We start from the raw sequence: 19,097 nt of genomic DNA, 5'->3' as shown, positions 1-19,097 counted from the left end.
TGTTATTTGGTTGGGTTTATCCTCTGTAATGCGATGCTTTTATGTAGGAGGACCAAGCTTTTGATGTCCGACAAACTCAAGTCGTATGTCTTTACTTGTGACAACTCCTCTAAGTAACATTTGAGCATTGCTATTTTTCAAGTTTCTTCTTCACTTTCAGTATGTTATGATTCTTTTGTAGAGACTTAATTCCTGTTTCATGATTATCCTGGGTCTTACAAGCTTTGAACTTCTGACCTCTGAGGGCACTAAATTATTTTTATTTGTTCCTCTTTTATGTGCAGTTTTTCTTGGTTCAGTGTAATTGGTAACTTTCATTAGTGTGATCCATGTGCTCATTGAAAGTGTAAACAAAACTGGACCCAAGGCTTATTCTTGAAAAGACCCTTTTTCTGCAATATCAGTATATAGCGTTTTACTATTATTATTTTTCCCTTATCTAATTTACATGGTAATTTTTAAATTTAACTCATATAATTTTTTGTGTATGTTAGCCTGTGCTAATGATTTTGGTTTTACTAACTAATTTAATGGCAGAATTTTCAGTCCTTCTGTATGGTGAAAGTTGGTCCGCTAGGTTTAAATACTCTCACTTTTAATTTACTTCACTGGGCTGTTTGCTTTCACATATTTCATTCAGTTACCAAAATGCCCAGAATGATTTGGAGTAGCTTGGAAGAACTTCTAGATACATTGTGTTACTCTTACAAAATCCTAGTGTCTGCATTTATTTTTGGGCCTCAAGGAGAAAACTTCCACATAAAAGATTTACTACTTTTATCTCATTCATGTTTATTTTGATCAAATATGTTCTTTAGCAAGAAGCCTGTAGAACTATATGCCATATACTGCAGGCTATTTTTTTAGGACATGTATTTTCAAATAATATTACATTAAAGCAGTCCCATGTAATTTGGTTCCTATGGTGGTGTCCACCATACAGCTTTCTGATTGGGTCATACAACACTGTTTTTCAGTTGTGAATTTTAAGTAACCAGAAACTTGTCCATTTGAATAAATGTGTGAGAGATAAAGGACTTAGTTACACCACCTTTTCAGCACATTTGTTGGATCACAGATATGACCTCTTTCCCTGCCTCCCTAGGTTTCAACAGTGTAATTTTGGGGAGCAGCAATTTCTGTAAACTCGTGTTCTTTGAGCAGTGTTTGATGGGCAGAAGTGTGGAAACAAACAATTGAAAAGCGGACATAACCATCAGATAATTAAGTCTCGGTTTTATTAATGCCTTTCAAGATGTGTATTTGGAAACATGGCAGTGTGTTTTTAGACTGTCCCAGGTATCCAAGAGCCTACTTGATGCCTGTGTGAAGTACCTAGTCAACCTGAGATGCATTGAGGAAGAAAGTACAGCCATTGTCATTGTCCTATGCTGAAATTTGTGGCTGTTTAGTTGAAGCTGGTTTGGACTACACTTAGAAATGAAGAAATCAGAATGTGATAGTTAACCTCTTCCATGTGGTAAATTGGTTTGTATAAAATGTGGCAATCTTTGATATGGCAGTATGGGTTTTCTTGGGCAGCTGCTGTTCATGAGCATCATAGAGATGCTTAGTGTAGTTGTTACTACTGAGTGACAGAGGGGATGAAAATATTTCCCTGAAAAAAATGCTCAGATGTTTCAGGAAGCTTCTTTTTTCTCATAAGGATGTGAAGGTGTTGAGAATATTTTATCTGAATCTGATAATGTGTTTAGCTAAAGAGGGTTACAATAGGTGAACAGTCTTGACTCTTTCATCATCAGTGTCTTTAAGCTTAGAGACAAACACAGTTACAGAAACGATTCTCCTGTAAACTGCCAGTGAAAGCCTCTGCCATGTTTCTACTGAGCAGCAGAGAAACTGATGGACAGCAGTGTCGATCCATCTGGTTATGTCAGGGGTGTTCTACAAAAAGTAACCCCTCTGGTAAGAGATAATGTTACATACAGCAGAGCAAATGAACTCCTGGGGAGGGTGGGGAAGGACTAGGATGAGTCTTGTGTAAATAGTCCTTGTTTGGGCAAACGCTCTTGTTTAGCTGGTGGGAATGTTCCTAGGAGGGAGGATGGTTGGAAATACGACCTTTAAAAAAAAGTCTCTGCCTGTACTAATGAACATACCTGTGCAGGTTATCTATCCTTTTGATCCTGCTTTTTATCTTCCCACTTAAATCTTCCTTTAGGTTATATTTTCTGAGAATCTTAAATCTCATCTGCAGTGAGCTCTTATTGCAGAGTGAATTTCATAAAGGGCTATTAATTTTTCTCTTGGAGTGGTTTTTTGAAGGGTGGTAGGGTTTCAGCTTCAGCCCTACTGCTCTCACCACCAAAAAGCTGATTTGTACCTCTTTACACCCAGTTCATTTAATTCTAGTTGGTTATCTCTTACCCTGCCTTCTGGCTTAGTTTTGCTGCTCTGTAGTCAGTTGTGAAAGCTTATGAATTGCTGTATCATTTAAGATGTTTTTGAGAATCTGGATTCCACTACAGAAGGCATAAATCCAGTTGAATAGTACAACCTGTGGGTCTCATCTGGTTTGTTGTCAGGAGAGACTTTTTGTTAGATTACAAAATCCAAACTATGGCTGAGCTAAAAAGGCATTTAATAATAATCTATTCTTCTTAGCCCAACTTCTTCCTGCTTAAGCGCAGATTGTGGTATTGTGTGTTAAGCTAGTTTTGCCCTGCTCATGCTGCCAAGCCATGCTGTGATTGTGGGAGATCACACCAGTGCTTAAACCATGCCCTGTGCACGTGTTTCTAAGCTTCTCAAAGCCCTGTGTTGACATGGTTCTCAAGGCCAGTCTTCTTCCATTCCCTCAAGTTTGAATTGCAGGCTCCCAAAATTACTTCCTGGCTATTTTGAGAAACCCTTGGTCCTCACACCAGAGTATTGGACTAGGGTGTTGAGAAAAGATTTGTGCAGCTGGATTTGTACTATTCTGAAAGGGAAAGGATAACTTGTTGCCAAGCCAAATATTGTCATTATTTTTGGATTACTTGTGAAAAGCAGCCAAAAACATTGTATAAGGGATAAATGATGGACTTCAAGCTAATATTTTTCCATTAAGAATTTATTTTTTTATGCTTCCTGTCATCAAGATACAGTGCTTTTGAATGTAGCTTGTTTTCAGGTGTATGGCTCCTCAAATTGTTTCCTTGCAATCAGACATTTGCAGATGTGTATCAGTTTTGAAAAGTGTCTCATATATGTTAGCACTTCTTTTGGAAATGTAAACTGAGCATGTTAGTTAATGATTGCTTGTACTTTTATAGTCCAAGCAGACTGAAAAGCAGTCTTGTGCTATGTTTTCCTTGAATAGTGCATCTGAAAAAACTTGTAGAAGGAACCCCATGATGAGATGACTTTTGTTGCTGTAAGGTTCTCTGTTGACTTTTGTCAGCTTTGCATTGTAATTTGCGTAATTATCTTCAACTGACTGTCAGGTTAAAAAGGACAAATTTCTTCGTCATATGGACTGTAGCTTGGATTTTTTGTTGTTGTTGTTGTTGCTTATATTAATAGAATTTTTTCTTTTCTACTAGAACTTAGAGGTACCTGACACCTCTCTTTAGGAGAAGTTATTACAGGTGATAACCACTAACACGATAGTAATACAGTGGCTCCCCTTCTGTTTTGGGTCACTTCCATGGCAGATAGTTGATATGAAAAGGCTACTGTGGCTGATATATAAACAGCTAAAGGAAATTAAGATTCCCCTTCAGAACTTTGCTGAGGTTATGATTTTATATGCCAGTTTTGAATGACTGCTTTGAAACAGTGTTGGGCTTCAAGTGTCTTGTAGAACTTTGGATCCAAATGAGAAATACCTGCTTGTTGAGTAATAGTCTGTCAGTTTTTTGTGTATGGCTCAGTACAAGGCTGTGTCAGGATTGCAGTACCACCAAAATTACCTTGTTTAAATGCAACTGTTGTACAAAAGTGAATGTTATTTTGAGTGAGAAATTCTGTTTTCTTATTTATGAAGGAAATAGTTTTCTTGGGAGTAAGCATCCATAAATGTAATATATTTCATGATTTTGAAAAGGCTTATTAATCATGGGACATGAGAAAAATGAAAGTGTTTCATTCTCCAAAGATCTGTTAGCATTTATTATTACAAGTATAAATTTTTGCTTTAAATGGAAATGCTTCTTCAAAAACTTAGTATTAAACTTCTTACTAAAACTCAGTAGTTTAAAATGCTGGAAAAATATCTAAAATGGCAAAGACAGAAAATTCAGAGGGAGATTATTTTGAAATACGCCAGTGTAATTTTGAGCTTCTCAAGTGCAGCCCTGAATTTTCTCTTTTTCACTGCAATTCATACTTTGTGAAACTTCTTGGATAGGTTATATTTAAAGCTACATTCACTTGCCTGAATAAGTCAAATAAATATTTTGTCATTTAAAATTATATAGATCTGCTTATGTTAGTGTGCCATTTGAAATGAGACCCCATTGAGGTAACCATGCAGGTATTTGTGCTGGTATGGCAGTAGTGAAGTGGGGTATCTGTGTACTGTACCCGCATTCTGTGCTGAGCAAAATCACACGGACTTCCAGAAATAAGCAATGGTTTTTAAGAGCAGCTTTATTTAATGTTGCAGCAGCAAGTGTCATTTGTACCATATAATTATGTAAATTGGGTGCTAATAAATACTATTTTTCAACATTTTGCATTGTGTTCATAATTCTGCATTTTATCCCAAGATGTGTGTGGTTTTGGTGTGAGTGCTAGGAGGGGAAAGTGCATTAAGACCAAGACTAATAGACTTGTTTGGAGGGGCTTGAGGTAACTCCATGTGAAATTCTTGTTGAACTGTGCAGCGTGTCACTATTCTCAGGAGTGCCTTGTTTTTTGTGTTCTCTGGGTGTCTTGGTTTCATCCTGCTCCACCAGCTTGGCTCTGTTGTCACCGCACATCTCCATGTGCTGAGGCACATGGTCCCTGTGTGGGGGTGAATGTGGGGTGAGCAGACATGCGGAGTGGGTGTGGTTGTGCAGGAGCTGGTCTGTCAGCGGGCGTTGTTCGCAGCCAGACACGTGGCTCTTCCCGAGGACGGCGTTCATTCAGCATAAAAAGAAACGCGTGGTTCTGCCCTTGGGGAGAGGATGCGGGAGAGCAAACCACACATCACAGATGGCAGCTGCGTTGCTACAGGAAGGTGCTCAGAATGGCACTGTGAAGGGGTGGCAGGAGAACCTACACAGAACTGAGCAGAACAAGTTGTTGTCAGTGAGTCCATCCTGTTTTTTCTGAGCTTGTAGGTGGGATAAGTGAAGTTCTCATCTTTTCTCGATAGGTGTAAAATAGCCTGATTTAGTCCTAGTCATCTTCCTGCCTCGTAGGAAAGGAGGAATTGCTTTATGAATTGACAGTACAATCTCATTCACCCCAGTGTGACTGCCTCTAGAGGATTCCTGAGGTAGGGGGAAAAAAGATTTAGTGAATAATGTACAAGTGACCCTCACATGTGGGAGGCCTTCCTAACATGCTTATGGGTTTGCCTGTGAACAAGATATGGCCCCATGATGATTTGCATGTGAGAAAAGTGAGTACACTTGGTGATACAGGGGAACTTCTACAATTTCTTGTGCTTAAAAAGAAGTAATTTCTATGACTGCTGGAATTCTTGAACTGCATTATCAGAGTTCTCATTAGAAATCTGAGAAGGGGTTAAACTGGTGTTAAGAAAAATAACACGTTTCTTGCCATTCAGTAAGACTGACACAGTTGATTGTGAGCAGTGTTGCTGATGCAGTGCTAAAACCCTCATCACCCTTCCTCCCCCAGTTTAATGAGGAAAAAAGATTATTTTGAGGAATTTGAAGCATTCAGCTGCATAGATGTACATTTGTAATGTTTTCAATGTGTAGGTGACTTAGCAGATGTAAATGGCCTGGTACTTTCTAAGATGTCTCAAAATGAGATGGGAATGGAAAAGAAAAGGGATCAAGTTGTTTCCATAATGTTGCTCATGGACAGAGAAAAATAGCTAGCAGAATGATAGTGACTTTGTTCAACCATGAAATAATTTAAAGTACACACACCACAGAAAAGTGACTTAAATTTGGTGTCTCAGTAATATTTCTGATACTACTTACTGCTTGCTTTGACTTTCTAAGAAGATAACGTGGATAATTTTTTGTGGGGTTATAGGCAGAGTGTTAAATCACTAAATATGTTTAGATTGGGTTGATCCTGGCTGGATGCTTAACTCCAGAGCTTTTCCTGGTTACTGGTATGGTTTTCCTTGTGTGCTGGAGAGCCATGGGGGAAGGAGCATGAGGAGGAAGGGGAAGCTTGTCTGCCCACCTGTCAGCAGCAGCCATGGAGAGACTCTCCTCTTGCTGAACCAGCAAAGCAGCAGCAGCTGAGGAGCAGGAGGTGCACACTGCAGGTGATGCCTTCTGTGCAGGGCAGCACAGTGACAGCAGAAATGCTGAGTGTCCCACTCCAGGGAAACAGGACTTTGAGTTACCTCTCTCTGATGGCTGAACTCTTAATTGAATTTGGTGGCTCACTGAAAATGTGAGTGGCTAATGCTGGAGTTGGAAGAGATGCTGAAACTGAGCTCTTCCAAGGCTTCCAGAGCATGAGCATCAGTAGGTATTTCCAGGTGGGTGTTCTGCATTGTGGTTGCTGAGCACTGATAAGCCACCAGCCCAACTCTCAGTGCAAAGATGCTTATTTCTTAGGGAGAGGGTGGTCAGACACCCTCTAGAGTGTGTGTGCAGTGACTAGTTCAGACAGCTCCCATCTCTTCAGGATGCCTCTGCCAGACAACAGCTTCTGCTGCACTGGTCAGACATCTGAAACTAAGTGGCCCAGCATCAAGCGACTGGACATACAGATCCTCTTTTGATTCAGTCCTGCGTCTAGAAAGTGTGTAGAGCCTGTGCTATTTTTTTTCATCTTCCAAAGGAAGTCTGGTTCCAAAAAGAACATGATCTTGCAGACTTTGGAAAGTACATATGACCTTGATGCCCTTCAGTCATTAGACTCTACTTCAGTGACTGATTCCTCTGACAGGTAATTTTGTGGTAGCTCACTCTAAGGATCTTTTTCATCTGAGCATGTAAGAGGACAGCACTGAAGTGCCCGGGGCTTTGCCAGCCTTGCTAGGTCTTCCATAATGTAGTAGTAATCTCAGCTGTGTTTCAGAAACTAAAGTGGCATGGGCTGTATTTGCTGTTTATTTTTTAACCCCATATGAGATGACATGCACTGCATGTGCCTTTAGGACCATTTTATTGCAAAAGATAAAGCAACTTATGTTGATAAGCTCAAAATAGCTTGTATATGTTACAGAAGGAGTTCTGCTGCTTTCTTCAAACAAATATACCTCTTTGAACATTTATCTCTATATGTAAGCTATCTTGGTTTTTTTAATAAAACAGCATTTAGCGACTTTAGTAGGCTGCAAGTAAGTTGATTGCTATGAAAGATAAAGGTTAAGAGGAGTGTATTCTGTGATTGCTTTTCTTAATGGAAGGGTGTATTCTTAAAAGTTTTGAGGCTTCCGCTTAATTTTATGGTGTTTATGAATAGGATGTCTAAGTTTAGACAAGAGTTGGATTAAACCACTTTCATGCTTTGAGTTTTGACAATTTGAGGATCGTCCCAAGAAGTAAATAAAAATGCACTTTGAGAAATCAGCACCAGAGTTGTTCTGTAAACTGAAGATAAACCATTTGAACAGCAACAAACCCTGAAGTGCCCTTTATAAATGCTTGACGAAAGATAGCTGTGCAACTTTCCTGTGAAAGAGCATTTGAAAGCTTAATGTCATTGCTTGAAGTTCAAGCTTTAGAAAAAATTATATCCCATATGCATATATCCCTTATGCGCATCCTAAAGAACATGTGTGCTCTAGCTGTTCCTGATGTCTTGGCCATCACTGCTGTGCTTTTGGCAGAGCAAAAGTGAAACATTGGGGAGTCTCTGCAGGGTACCAATCTTTGGTGCTGCAAGAGTACATTCAATATGGAGAACAATATGTGGTAGTAAGCTGCTGCATTAAAAGTTAAACCACAGTATTAAGAGTAACTGTAAGTTAGGATTTAGGCCTTTTTCTCAGGTAGCCCCAAATCAAGCCCCAAACAAACAGGTTTTCATACAATAAATCTGGTGTCTGAGTTGAAGTCCCCAGTAAATTCAGTTTATGGGCTTGAGTTTTGTCCAGCCCATGTAATGTCCCTTGTTGACAGAGAAAGATGTGTTCAGCAGAATGGAGTGAGGAGCTGGGTCAGGAGATGGGGGATATCAGCAGTTGCTCTGCTCATACCTAACTCTCTCTATCCTTAATCATTTTTTCAAGCCACCACGCTATTGCTGTGAACTGCAGCAGCACAGATTAGTGGTAAAAACTCTGCATACAAATATATTTGTGGCAGCTGACAGTGTCCTGTGCTTTTAGTCTGGGTAGAGTGGTTGAATTGATGATACTCAGTTAAAACTGGAACTTAATGTTTCTTCTAAGGGGAAGCGATGAGCTTTTACTATGTAAAACCACTGTTTCATCCAGAATTGGTTTGATAACCTGTAGAGTGGACTCCAGCCTGGTTTATGTTACCACACCAGGGGGATCATGCAGAATCTGCTGGTTTTATTAATTTGCATTATGCTTACTTAGTTGACAGGTTTTGAGCTATTTCAGTCATATTTCCAAACATAATGATTTAAAAAATAGTGTTACTTTTGCTGATAAAATGAGTTTCCCTTACGGCAATTCAATTAAAATTTATGTGGCTAATAAATATCTTGGCTCATGGTTATTAAAACTATAAATGCTGTTAAAAGCCTGATTTGCAAGTAATATGGCAAATGTGAGTTTTAATTTCTTTCCATTTCCTGTTAGTTCCATGAGCCTGGCACAGCATGGCTTTTATTGCCGTAAGGGGTGTGAACACTCATGTTTTCATTGGTTCCTTTGATAACTTTGCTTAATGTATGTATTTTCTTAAATGATACTGGATGGAACATAACCAGCAACTGCTGCTTGCAAAATAAAGTGCAGTTCTTTTGGTCCTCCTAGTGTGTCACTCCTCCCCCAGTGACTAGTGACATGGGTAGTTCTCCAGTTAAGAAACCACTGTGTGTTCTGACTGATCCAGGGCTGTAGTAGGTATATTTTTAAACCAATCTGTAAAAGAGAAGTCAGTCCTAAATTTGACAGAGAGTGTCTGTAAATGCTTGAAATTCTGCTTTTCCCAGTGTATAATACAGAACTTCAGATAATTCTCTCTTAAATCCTGTTAATGGCTCTTGAATAGCTCTCCTCACACTAGAGACTCCTCTTCTGAGTGGTGGTTTAATGACAGACTGGTGGGTCTTAAATGCTTTTCTCATTGTGACCAACTTAAACCCACAGTTTTTCTCAAAGTCTCCTGTGTCCTGGCAACACTCGTGTGGTCCTGCAGGCCTTGAACCACCCAAGAGTGAAGGATGAAGCTGAGGGGGAAAGACACTTCTCAAGATCAAGCATTAATGCAGTGTTGTAGGAGATTAGATTCCGGTTCTTGCATGTTGGCTGCCATGTGGATTTGAGGATTTACTGGGGTTGGCAAAGGATTAGAGGGTCCTGGAGCTTGACCCTTTCTGCTCACTTGCTTTTCAGTTTCTCAGGGTTTGGATAAATCCCAGTGCTTGAGTTTACACTAGCTGAAGCTTAACTTGCTGACAAGACAGCAGTATGGAGTGAGTACCTGCTTTTAAGAAGGTACTCAAATTGAGCTGTGTTCCCTCTCCAAAAGAAGCATCTGGTATTTGAGCTCTGACCTGTGTGTCATGTGGTGGGCAGTGCCGCATGAGGTGTTTCTACCACAGCTGCTCAGCAGCCTGGCCACTCCCTGAAGGGACCTGGCCACTCCAGGGAGCAGGTGGCACATTTTAAGAAGCTTGCATGTGTCCAAAGGTGAGAATTGGGTAAGCTGGGGCTCTATGCTGGAAGCAGCTCTTCAAACTACTGCAGTTATTTCCTCCATGTTTACTGCCTCCTTCTCTATCCAGCCAAATCAGAGTTTCTGATGCCTGCAAGGACAAAAAATGAAAATCAACAGTCTACACAGAGCATTATCATGCATAGGGACAGAGCTGCAATCAACCTTGCTGACTGGAAAGTGCCAGAGGGAAACACCTCCAGTGCTTCTTGAACTGAGGGCTGGCGTTATTCCTGTGGTACTTGGTGTGCCTTCAGCACGGTGCCCAAGGGTCCTGCCTTGCTTAAGTCCATCAGTTCCGTGGCTGGGAATTGAACTCTGTGCAAATATTTTGGATGAGCTGATTAACATAGCGGTAGAGGTTGTCAAATTCATCCACAAAGAAGGAATGCTCCTTAGCAGGGTCTGATGCAATGGCTTCCAGTTCATCTGGGGCTGCCCAAGCAACTCCAATGGAATAAGCAATGACTCCTGGAAAGAAACCTGAAGTTTAGAATAAGCATAAAAGTTTTCATTGCATTAAATCTTATTTAAGACCAATACCTATCTTCACTAGAAAGCCAAAGAAGTCCTGTGTTGCTAAAACAGGAAATCCCTTGAGATGTCCTAGATAGCTGCATTTGTGATGATTTATAAGTTTTTTTTCTGAAGTTCCTTATTCAGCTATTAAACAGATGCTGATCTTGTTGGAGCTCAGTGGGACCCCAGGGACAAGTACTACTCTTCCTTCATAAGGTTTCATCCAGTGCCTTCGAGTCATAGGAAACTGCATTTATCTGACCTGGATGAGTGCTGAGGCATGAGGGGAGAGCAGGCAGTGATAGAAGACCTTACCATTTTGGTGAGCTGCCATGGCTGGCATGCTGACATCATCGTAAGACCTGCCATCTGTGATGAGAATCATGATCTTCCTTTTGTTGGGTTTGGACTTGCTGAACAGCTGCTCTGAGGCGTAGCTAATGGCTGCTCCCGTGCTGGTGCCGCCACTCCAGTAACTGATCCTTTTGATAGCGTTCAGCACATCCTGCTTCGTGCTGTGCTTGTCAAAGCTGAACTCCAGCCTCTGCTCGTAGGTGTACTGCACCGCTCCGATGCGCGTGTCGGTATCCGAAATCTCGAACTCCTTGCTGATGTTGGCTACAAACTGGAGGACCGTGCGGAAGTTGCCGGTGCCGACGCTGCTGGAGCCGTCGATCACGAAGCCGATATCGGCGGAATTGAGGCACGTCTTGCTGCAGGCCAGCCGGTCGGTGTCGCACACCCGCTTCACCAAGGGCTGCACCACCTTGTGGAGGCTGAACCAGCTGGGCACGTTGATGGAATAGAAGCCACTTGTCCTGCACACTGCCTGCAAGGCAACATGAGGATAAATGCAATGGAAATTCAGTCTGCATGTTTCTGCTGGGGTATGTAGTTAAATTGTAAATATAGGCTCCTGGAAGGAGCAGTGCTGGAGTCTGAAATGGCCTCTCCCGCAATCACCATCTGCTTCCCTGGGAAATGATGTCAGTATAACATCACAGATACTTGTGTAATGTGACAGCTTTTCCTGCCTTTTTTTTTAGAGCTGTGGGATGGAGCTGATATTACAGTAGTGAGAGAACTGTAATAAGCAAGTTTGCCACCTGTCAAGGTTTTTTACGTGAGTTACATTGTTCACAGGAAAAGCATCCAAATTACAGAGCTGCTCTTAGTGTGGCTCCCATGGACATTGCAGGAGCCTGTGTGTTTGCCAGGTGCCAACTTCAGCTCCCGTCATTCAGAACAGCAAGGAAAGTTTTGCCTACTGGCAAACCCTACTACCTTCAAGTGAAACCTGGGGCTTAAGCTGAGGAAAACTTGGTTCATACCCTTCTAAACAGAAAAACCCAGGCTCACTGTGTTTGCTCTGCCAAATAGTAAAAAAAAAAAAAAAAAATTATATCTATATATAAAATTAATTTTTATAAGTCAATACTCATAAGGGCCAGATCGACGGGAGGCTTCTATAGGGTTACTGGGAGTCAGGTCAGCATGGGCAGGAAGTAGGGCTGGCACAGCAGAGGACAAGAGGACATGGGGGAAGTCAAGGGGTGGAGGAGGGGAGTGATGCAAACAGGCTGGATCAAATCATCTTTGGCTTTAGTGCCTTTTAAATACCAATTCCTCAGTTCTGTGGGTGAGAATATTTTGTTAAGCCAGGCTTTATCTGTCAGCTTTGTGGTGGTGTGTGTATCTGACTGTTTTAATAGACCGAGGCACTGGTCTTGACTTGCATAAAGCCCAACAGCTCCAAGGGAGTTACAGTTCCCTCCAGTCTGGGCTCCTCACGGTGTCCTGCTCTCATTTGTTCTTCTTACTTCTATTTTAGTGTTACAATGCAGCAGTATCAAGTCACCATTCCCTCCTTACCTTCCTGTTCTGAGCCCACTCTACTCTCACTCCTGCTGTGTCTCTGGCATGTTTGCAGAGGCTCGCTGTAGCTTTGCTCTTTTAAAAACACTAAATGCAAATGAGACTACAATCCAATTACATGCTGACCAGAGACAGTGCAGCTCTTTGGAGCAGCTCTGAAACTCACGGGAGATTATTTCATGGCAGAGCAACCCAGCTCAGACGGGAATCTGTTTTCTGAAAATACCAGATAATTCAGCCCTGTTTCCTAAGCCCAGCCTGGTTTTCCACTTGGTAGATATCTCCTGCCCTAACTGGGTGCCAGCTTGTCCTGAAGCACTGTTGATCAGACAGCTACTGTTGGTGCCAAATACAAATCAATCAAGGCTCACATTCTCTTTTTTTTTTGCTGTACATGGCAGGGATTTATCCTTTTTCCAAGAGCTACCATGAAGTCCATAGCAGCAGAAACAAATTACTGAAAAATAACCTTCATCCACAGTGGAAAGAGGATGTTTAAGTTATCCAGTATAGCTGAAAAACTAGACTGTGCCTGTGTTGGGACTGTGCCACCCTTTGCTTGTGTGGGACCTGTTTGTAAATGCAACATTGACATTAGGTTGACAGGGCTCCTCATCCTTCCCCTAGTGGGAGATTCACAGCAGGAGGTTTGTGGAAAAAACCATCCCAAATTGCTCAGGCTGCAATTGTACTTTGTCACGCTGCTGTGTATTTGGAAAACCGTGCATCTCAGTACAACTGCAGGTGTGTGCCCGGGTTTAGTCAGTCAAAAGCCATTTGCTTGATGATGTACCTCAAACCAGAACTTTACTGACTTCATCCGCTTTCTGACCTCAGCATGACTGCCTGGTTTTTGTACAGAAAAACTCAAGACAGTATGTACAAGAAGGAAAAGAAATAACCATAAGTGGTAAGAAGGAAAGGGAAATGGCCTGAATGAAGTCGCTTGGAAAATTTAGTCAGAGCCAAGCTCCTGGTCAGACTCAGCCCACTTAGTACCTTGTCCACAAAGTTCGGTTCAATAACATTCTGCTTTTCACTTTGAGCAGCTGCTTCAACAGTGACAAAGAAGATGTTGATCCCTGATTCTCTGGCCAGCCTGGAGGCCTCTTCCACTCGGTCGGTCGGCCACCCATCCACCATCACTACAACCACATTGGGTGCTCCACCTCGGTTTCCATTAGCATCCAGAAAGAAGTTTTTGTTAACAAATGAAAGTGCCTTCCCTGTAATAGAAAAGGAATTGAGGAGGAGTTATGGATCTGGAAGCACTCTGATAATATCCCATGAAATAGTAGGCAGAGAGCTGACTGAAGTGTTGGAGGCTGCTGAGAGCTGGGGAAAGCAGTTTCTGTGGCTGCGTGAGCAGGAGGGGAGGCCACTGCTACTGGTGCCAGTGCATCCTGAGCCCTCCTGCACTGAACCCCCTCCCTATGCCCCAGAGAGGTTGGGGGTGATGAGCTGGGTCAGCAAGTATCCCCAAAGTGTTGATGGGAGCTGCCCAGAAGGAGACAGCTATGTCCTGTCAACTTGCGATGGATTTGCAGTGCCCTTGATCAACACATGCAGGTCATGGTGGGAGCAGTGCTCTCTCACCAGCCCTGCCCTAGCACTAAGCACTGTTTGGTCACAGCCTCTGTGTCCTGTGAGGAGGTGTGGGCTTGCTTTAGCCCAGGCTCGGAAGCCCTCCTTGAGCTGAGGATGTGCAAGCAGCCCCATCACCTACCAACATTGGAAAGTCCTCCTTTTTGTTGAATTTTCTCAATGGCATTCCTTAGATCCTTGGAGTTGGCATAAGTTTTTAAGTTAAATTCTGTGGAAGGGTCATCACTAAAAGGAGAAATTAGAGCAAATGTCAGTGTTTTGCTTCACATACAACACAAAAGCCATAGGACTGGTCTGTGCTACCTGGCTCCTGAGTGCAAGCTGGAGTGAGGCCTTTAGCACATATCAGCCGTAGAGCTACAGCTGCCAGAGTGTGCAGTAATGCCCTGCGGCAATGGGAATGTCTGGGAAACTCTTACCCATACTGAACAATGCCCATCAGAGGACCAGCGCTGCCAATGCCAAGGGCTTGAGCCACGTTACCAAGGAACCGCTTTTGGAGCTGAAAGCGGCGTTTGCCGATGCTCCAGCTCCCATCCATTAGGAAGGACAAATCAACCTTGCAATCTGAGGAGAGATAAAGAAACACGGAAGATATTTTTAGTCCTTTCTGATTGCTGTGCTTCTTGCAAGCAGCAAAGGCCTCAAAAGTCTGCATCCAGTGACTTGTCCTGCTGTGTAAGCTCTACAAAAAAAGCCTTTGACAAGGACAAGTCACAGCTGGGGGCTCAAGTCTGTCCTGCTTGCTGGTAAACACAGTCCTTGGCATGATTTTGTCCCATACAACATCTGAGCTTGGCTGTGTGATGAAAGGGCAAGAATCTTTTCACAGGAGTCAGTCTGGGAGCACTGCATTTTGGGAGCCAGGGAGGTCAGCCCCACAGGAGCAAGCTGGCTTGTATATCCTGTGCCCTCAGAGCCACAGATTGGGCTCAGCGTGCTTTATTTGCAGCCAGAGGTGATGGGAGTTTGTAAAACTAGCCATGGTGCTTGGATTTTGTGGTCTGACCACCTGCAGAGCACAAACTAAGGGGATTTCCTTGGTGTCACTTTTGTGGACTTAATTGATGTAATAGACATAACAGGAACAATTACTGTGTTAATGTTGCTCAGAAGGGAGGGAAGTTCCTGAAATGTGTGATGCCTGTGATGTGCCTCAGGGGAAGGACACCGTGGGGTCTCTTCAAGGCGACTGCAATCCAGGATTACTGACAACAATCCTGGCAACTCTGCACTTCTGAATGAGAATTGTTCATCAGTTTCAATCTGGGCTGGAGCTAACATCAAGGATGATGATTTTGCTTGGGATGTTCAGTCTGAGTGGGGGCTGTTCTTTTGCATGTCATTGTAGCCTTGGACCCGTGTGTGCAGCAGCAGCAGCATGCTGTTGTGTGTTTCCTCTCTGGGCTGAAAGTGATGTTCTACAAAAGGTATGCCTGTACCCAAACAAACTCTTCCCTTTAATTACACAGATGAACCTCATCTTTGTGCTTCTGCAAATGCTGTCTTCATCCCTGTCAGCCTGCTTTCAGGTTCCTGGAATTTAGTGGTGAAACATTCATCTTTGGTCTGCGACCGGGAGTGGGATCAAAATTTGGCTTAACTAGAGCGCTAATTAACATCTTCCCCCTCCTGTGTCTGGGTCATCCCCATCTCTTGATTTCCCTCTGATGATGCCTCCTACCAATCAGACTGTTCAAACTACTGTGTTTTAATCATTAGGTAGCCTGAAGGCTACAAAGCGCCAATTGTTCTTAGTGGCTTATGCAACTGCCTCCCATCTCATTACCTTCAATTTTTTCTCCCATAGCTGTCTCTTTTTTCTAATTCTAATAATGCTGAGTTACAGGAGCGTGACTGAGAACCGTGTCTGCTCAGAGCAGATCGTGAGGCAAGGTCGGGAACCCACAACAAATACCTCAATTAACAGCCAAGTTTTCCTGAATTTCTTGTCCTTCAAAGGGAACTACTTCATGAGATCTGTATGAGGAAAGTGGGCAGTTTGTTAGCCAGCAGGGTCTGGGGAGGCAAAGATTTACATACACTTAATAGACAGACTCGGTTTCTGGGGCGGATTCAGATTCGGTGCTGGGACATGAGAGGGACACTGCAAGAGCACAGACTAAAAGTGCTTTGTAGGGAGGTGTGAGCACTTTCTGGTTTGCAGGGAGGCAAGATCTGAATTAGGGCTTTTATGGTCCTAGAGTTATCAGCGGGATGAAAATTTTGTTTCTGGTGTGACTTATTTTAGTTTAACTGCTGGAAACATGTCTGTCCTTGCTGGCATCTCCACTTCACCGAGCCCTGCTTTCACGCAGTGCAATGGGGTCTGTAGGGAAGAGCCTTCCCTTTTTCTTCTTCTTTCCCTTATTTCTGTATCAGTTTCAGCTGTATTTCACTTTTTTGATAGGGAAAAGAATACTTAAAATATTGAGAGGAGTGCCTGGGAATACATAGACGTTTGGTTCAGTAGTTACTGTAAAGAGTCCAGACAGTGCTCAGCTGCCCAAGGATGGGCAAGAGAGGACCCAGGCACTGTTGGAAGGGTGGCTTCTAATGAAGAGGTGGCAGGTGACCCCATCTCTCCACTCAGAACTTGCTTTCTCTTTCTTCTGCTACTTTGGGCCTCATCTAAAGATGAATTAATGAGTTAACCTTTATAAAGGGCTGTAGAAAATTTCCTTTTCAGGGCAGGGGAACCTACATTTTCCTCTCTGAACTTGAGGGGTCCTTGATGCTCCCTCTGCATCCTCTCTCTCCTGGCTGTGGCAGGTATCAGGTCCCTTTCTCAGGTGGTTTCCTTCCTTCTCTCCAACCCACTCCTATGGGAACGGTGCCTGCACACAGCATCACCATGGCAGCCTGCTGTGGTCAGCAGAGCTCTCTCATCTAACCCTGGTTGCAGCACACTGGATTGCTGTCCTCTGCCACCAAAGTACTTGAGTGAAGAAGCTCTGCACCCTGGGAGCATGGAGCTGATACTGCCCAGGAAGAGGTGGTGGGGAGCAGCCACTATCTTCCTGCCCAGGTAAGCTAAATTTTGGATGTTATTTCCTTCCCTGTAGAAGCAAAAACCAATTATGTGTATAAGAGGGGTCAGTGGAGAGTGCTTACTCTTTCTCTGCAAGAAAGAAAAATGTGTTTCTGGATTTTCTTAGCTTTTCTTGAAAACTTAACTTTGGCTATTTGATTTGAATGCATTCTAGCAATACATAATTAATAATGTTGCTTAATTATGAAATTAATTCTGAAATACATACTCTGATTCCCCTGGGAGATGGGCTCCAGCGGCTTTGGATTCAATTCTTCCTTTGAACTGAAGCCTAAAGAGAGAAAGGAAAGGATCTATCAGTGTGTGCTTGGTGGCTGCCCTTGCTCTGTAAGGAAACGGGCAACAGGGTCACTGCAGAGACCCCCTGGCCTGAGGATTGATGTGGGAGGGAAACGAGGATGGATAGGACATCCTTGGAGCTTACCCTTTTTCATCTACATAATTTCTGGGGTAAAGCAAGAGCAGAGACATTTCTGGGAATGCCACCAAAAGCTCTGTCAGCACCAAATTTGAGGTGCTCGCCTTTGGGAGTCAGTCCCCTAATTGTGAGGGTTTGGCAGCATCATGCACAAGTAGTGGGCTGCTCAGGAGCAGAGGCTGGTGGCCACGGTGTGGGATGGTGACTCCCAGCAGTTTTCCCCTGAGAACCAGCACTGCCACCACGGTGGCTCACTGTGCTTTACAATGAGCTGCACAACGTCTGAAGTGGACGAGCAACAGATTTATCGTGTTGTTTTGTGTCTGGAGAGGAAGGCACAGGCAGCAACTCACTCCATCTCATTACAGCCAGGGAAGCCAGGGAGCACAGCTCCTCAGGTGCCCCCAGAGGTCTGGGTTATTTTGCAAAACACAAAAGAGACAGGGTAACAGAGAGCTACAGTTAAGTCAAGGGAACGCCTCATGGGTCACTAGTGGATTCTAGCTCAGGACCCAAGTGAAGTATTTGGGTGGTAGCAGCCTTGAAAACACAAGTTGATGTCCTTGTGAAAGGCACTGACTCACAGGGCGCCATCATGCTGGCATCAGAAGGTCTGAAAATGCTGAACTTCACTCATGACTTGAATGTCTGGCAAGACTCTCCTACAGTCCAGCATCTCCCTTCCAAGCAAGGGCAAAGAGCTGTTTCTTTTCAGTACAGCATGACAAGATTAAGAGGATTTAGCTGGGATAATCCTCAGAAGAGACAGCAATGATCAGACAAGCTACAAACTGAACACTCACCAAGAAAACTGTTGGTCTAAAGAACAGGAGATCAGCTTATTATTTTTGTAAACTGCATGTTAGATTTTATAAGAAAAGTAGGAGGGAGGCTTCCTTAAATCTGCATCACCAGATAAGTCAAGGAAAGACTCCAGACTTCAGATAAACATTGAAAAGGTAACTTTAGAAAGTGTGACCTTTATAAAGAAAAGTGTGAGAGATTACTAGGTACCACAGAGTTTGTCTCTCCATGGCAGCCAACCATGAGCAAGGTAAGCATGAGAGAGTATCAGTGTATCTACAGAGACATCAGGGAAGGTCACCACCTAAACATGATGGGAGGTGTAACAGCCTAAGCTGGTTGCTGAAGGTATTAATGACCAAGCCATAATGATGCAGAGTACTGTGAAGAAAATGGAGGGAAGTGCCATTCCCCTCTGTAATTCCTGTTTCTATTCCAGTTGAGTCTAAAATCCACCTCTCGTAATTGTCAAATACAACCTTTTTTGTGTCCTTCTAGCTGCATACTGAAAGCTGCACGTAGTTTTAGGTCAGGGGCCATGTTTGTATTAAGTCTGAGTATGCAGTACCTGGTGTAAAGCTGACCTGATTGGTACCTGATCCCTGCCAGGAGGCTTCAGCACACAGCAGCATCTGTACTGGACAGGGGTGCTTTGGCTTCTCAGTTTGAAATTCAGCTGCCAGTGAAGAAAGTTTCTACTGCAGGGACTAAACAGACCTGCTAACAGCAGCATCAAAGCAGTGATTGTGCTCTGCTTTGCTTGTCCCCAGGCATCTGCTGTTGCCTGTTGCTAGAGCCAGGACGTGGAGCTAGCTAGGGCACTGGGCTTGGCCTTGCATGGGAGCCCATGGGGCCACCTCTGCGTGAAGTAGGCAAAGGG

At 43.3% G+C, this 19,097-nt stretch overlaps 1 protein-coding gene across 1 annotated transcript in view; it reads right to left on the bottom strand.

Moving 5' to 3' along the window:
* Positions 1-10,236: 10,236 nt before the first annotated feature.
* The window catches only part of VIT (vitrin), a gene marked incomplete at both ends in the record, with an annotated part of 34,844 nt that continues 25,983 nt past the window's right edge, over positions 10,237-19,097 (bottom strand). Inside the window, 6 exons of the mRNA XM_082302665.1 lie at positions 10,237-10,415; positions 10,779-11,292; positions 13,338-13,564; positions 14,065-14,168; positions 14,363-14,510; positions 17,204-17,266. Of these exons, the coding sequence (XP_082158791.1) occupies positions 10,237-10,415; positions 10,779-11,292; positions 13,338-13,564; positions 14,065-14,168; positions 14,363-14,510; positions 17,204-17,266 (1,235 nt within the window). The remainder of the gene's footprint in view (positions 10,416-10,778; positions 11,293-13,337; positions 13,565-14,064; positions 14,169-14,362; positions 14,511-17,203; positions 17,267-19,097) is intronic.

This window comes from Coloeus monedula, assembly GCF_965178545.1.
Source record: "Coloeus monedula genome assembly, chromosome: 2".
Classification (NCBI taxonomy): Eukaryota; Metazoa; Chordata; class Aves; order Passeriformes; family Corvidae; genus Coloeus; species Coloeus monedula.
This window is presented reverse-complemented; position numbering and strand designations above follow the sequence as displayed.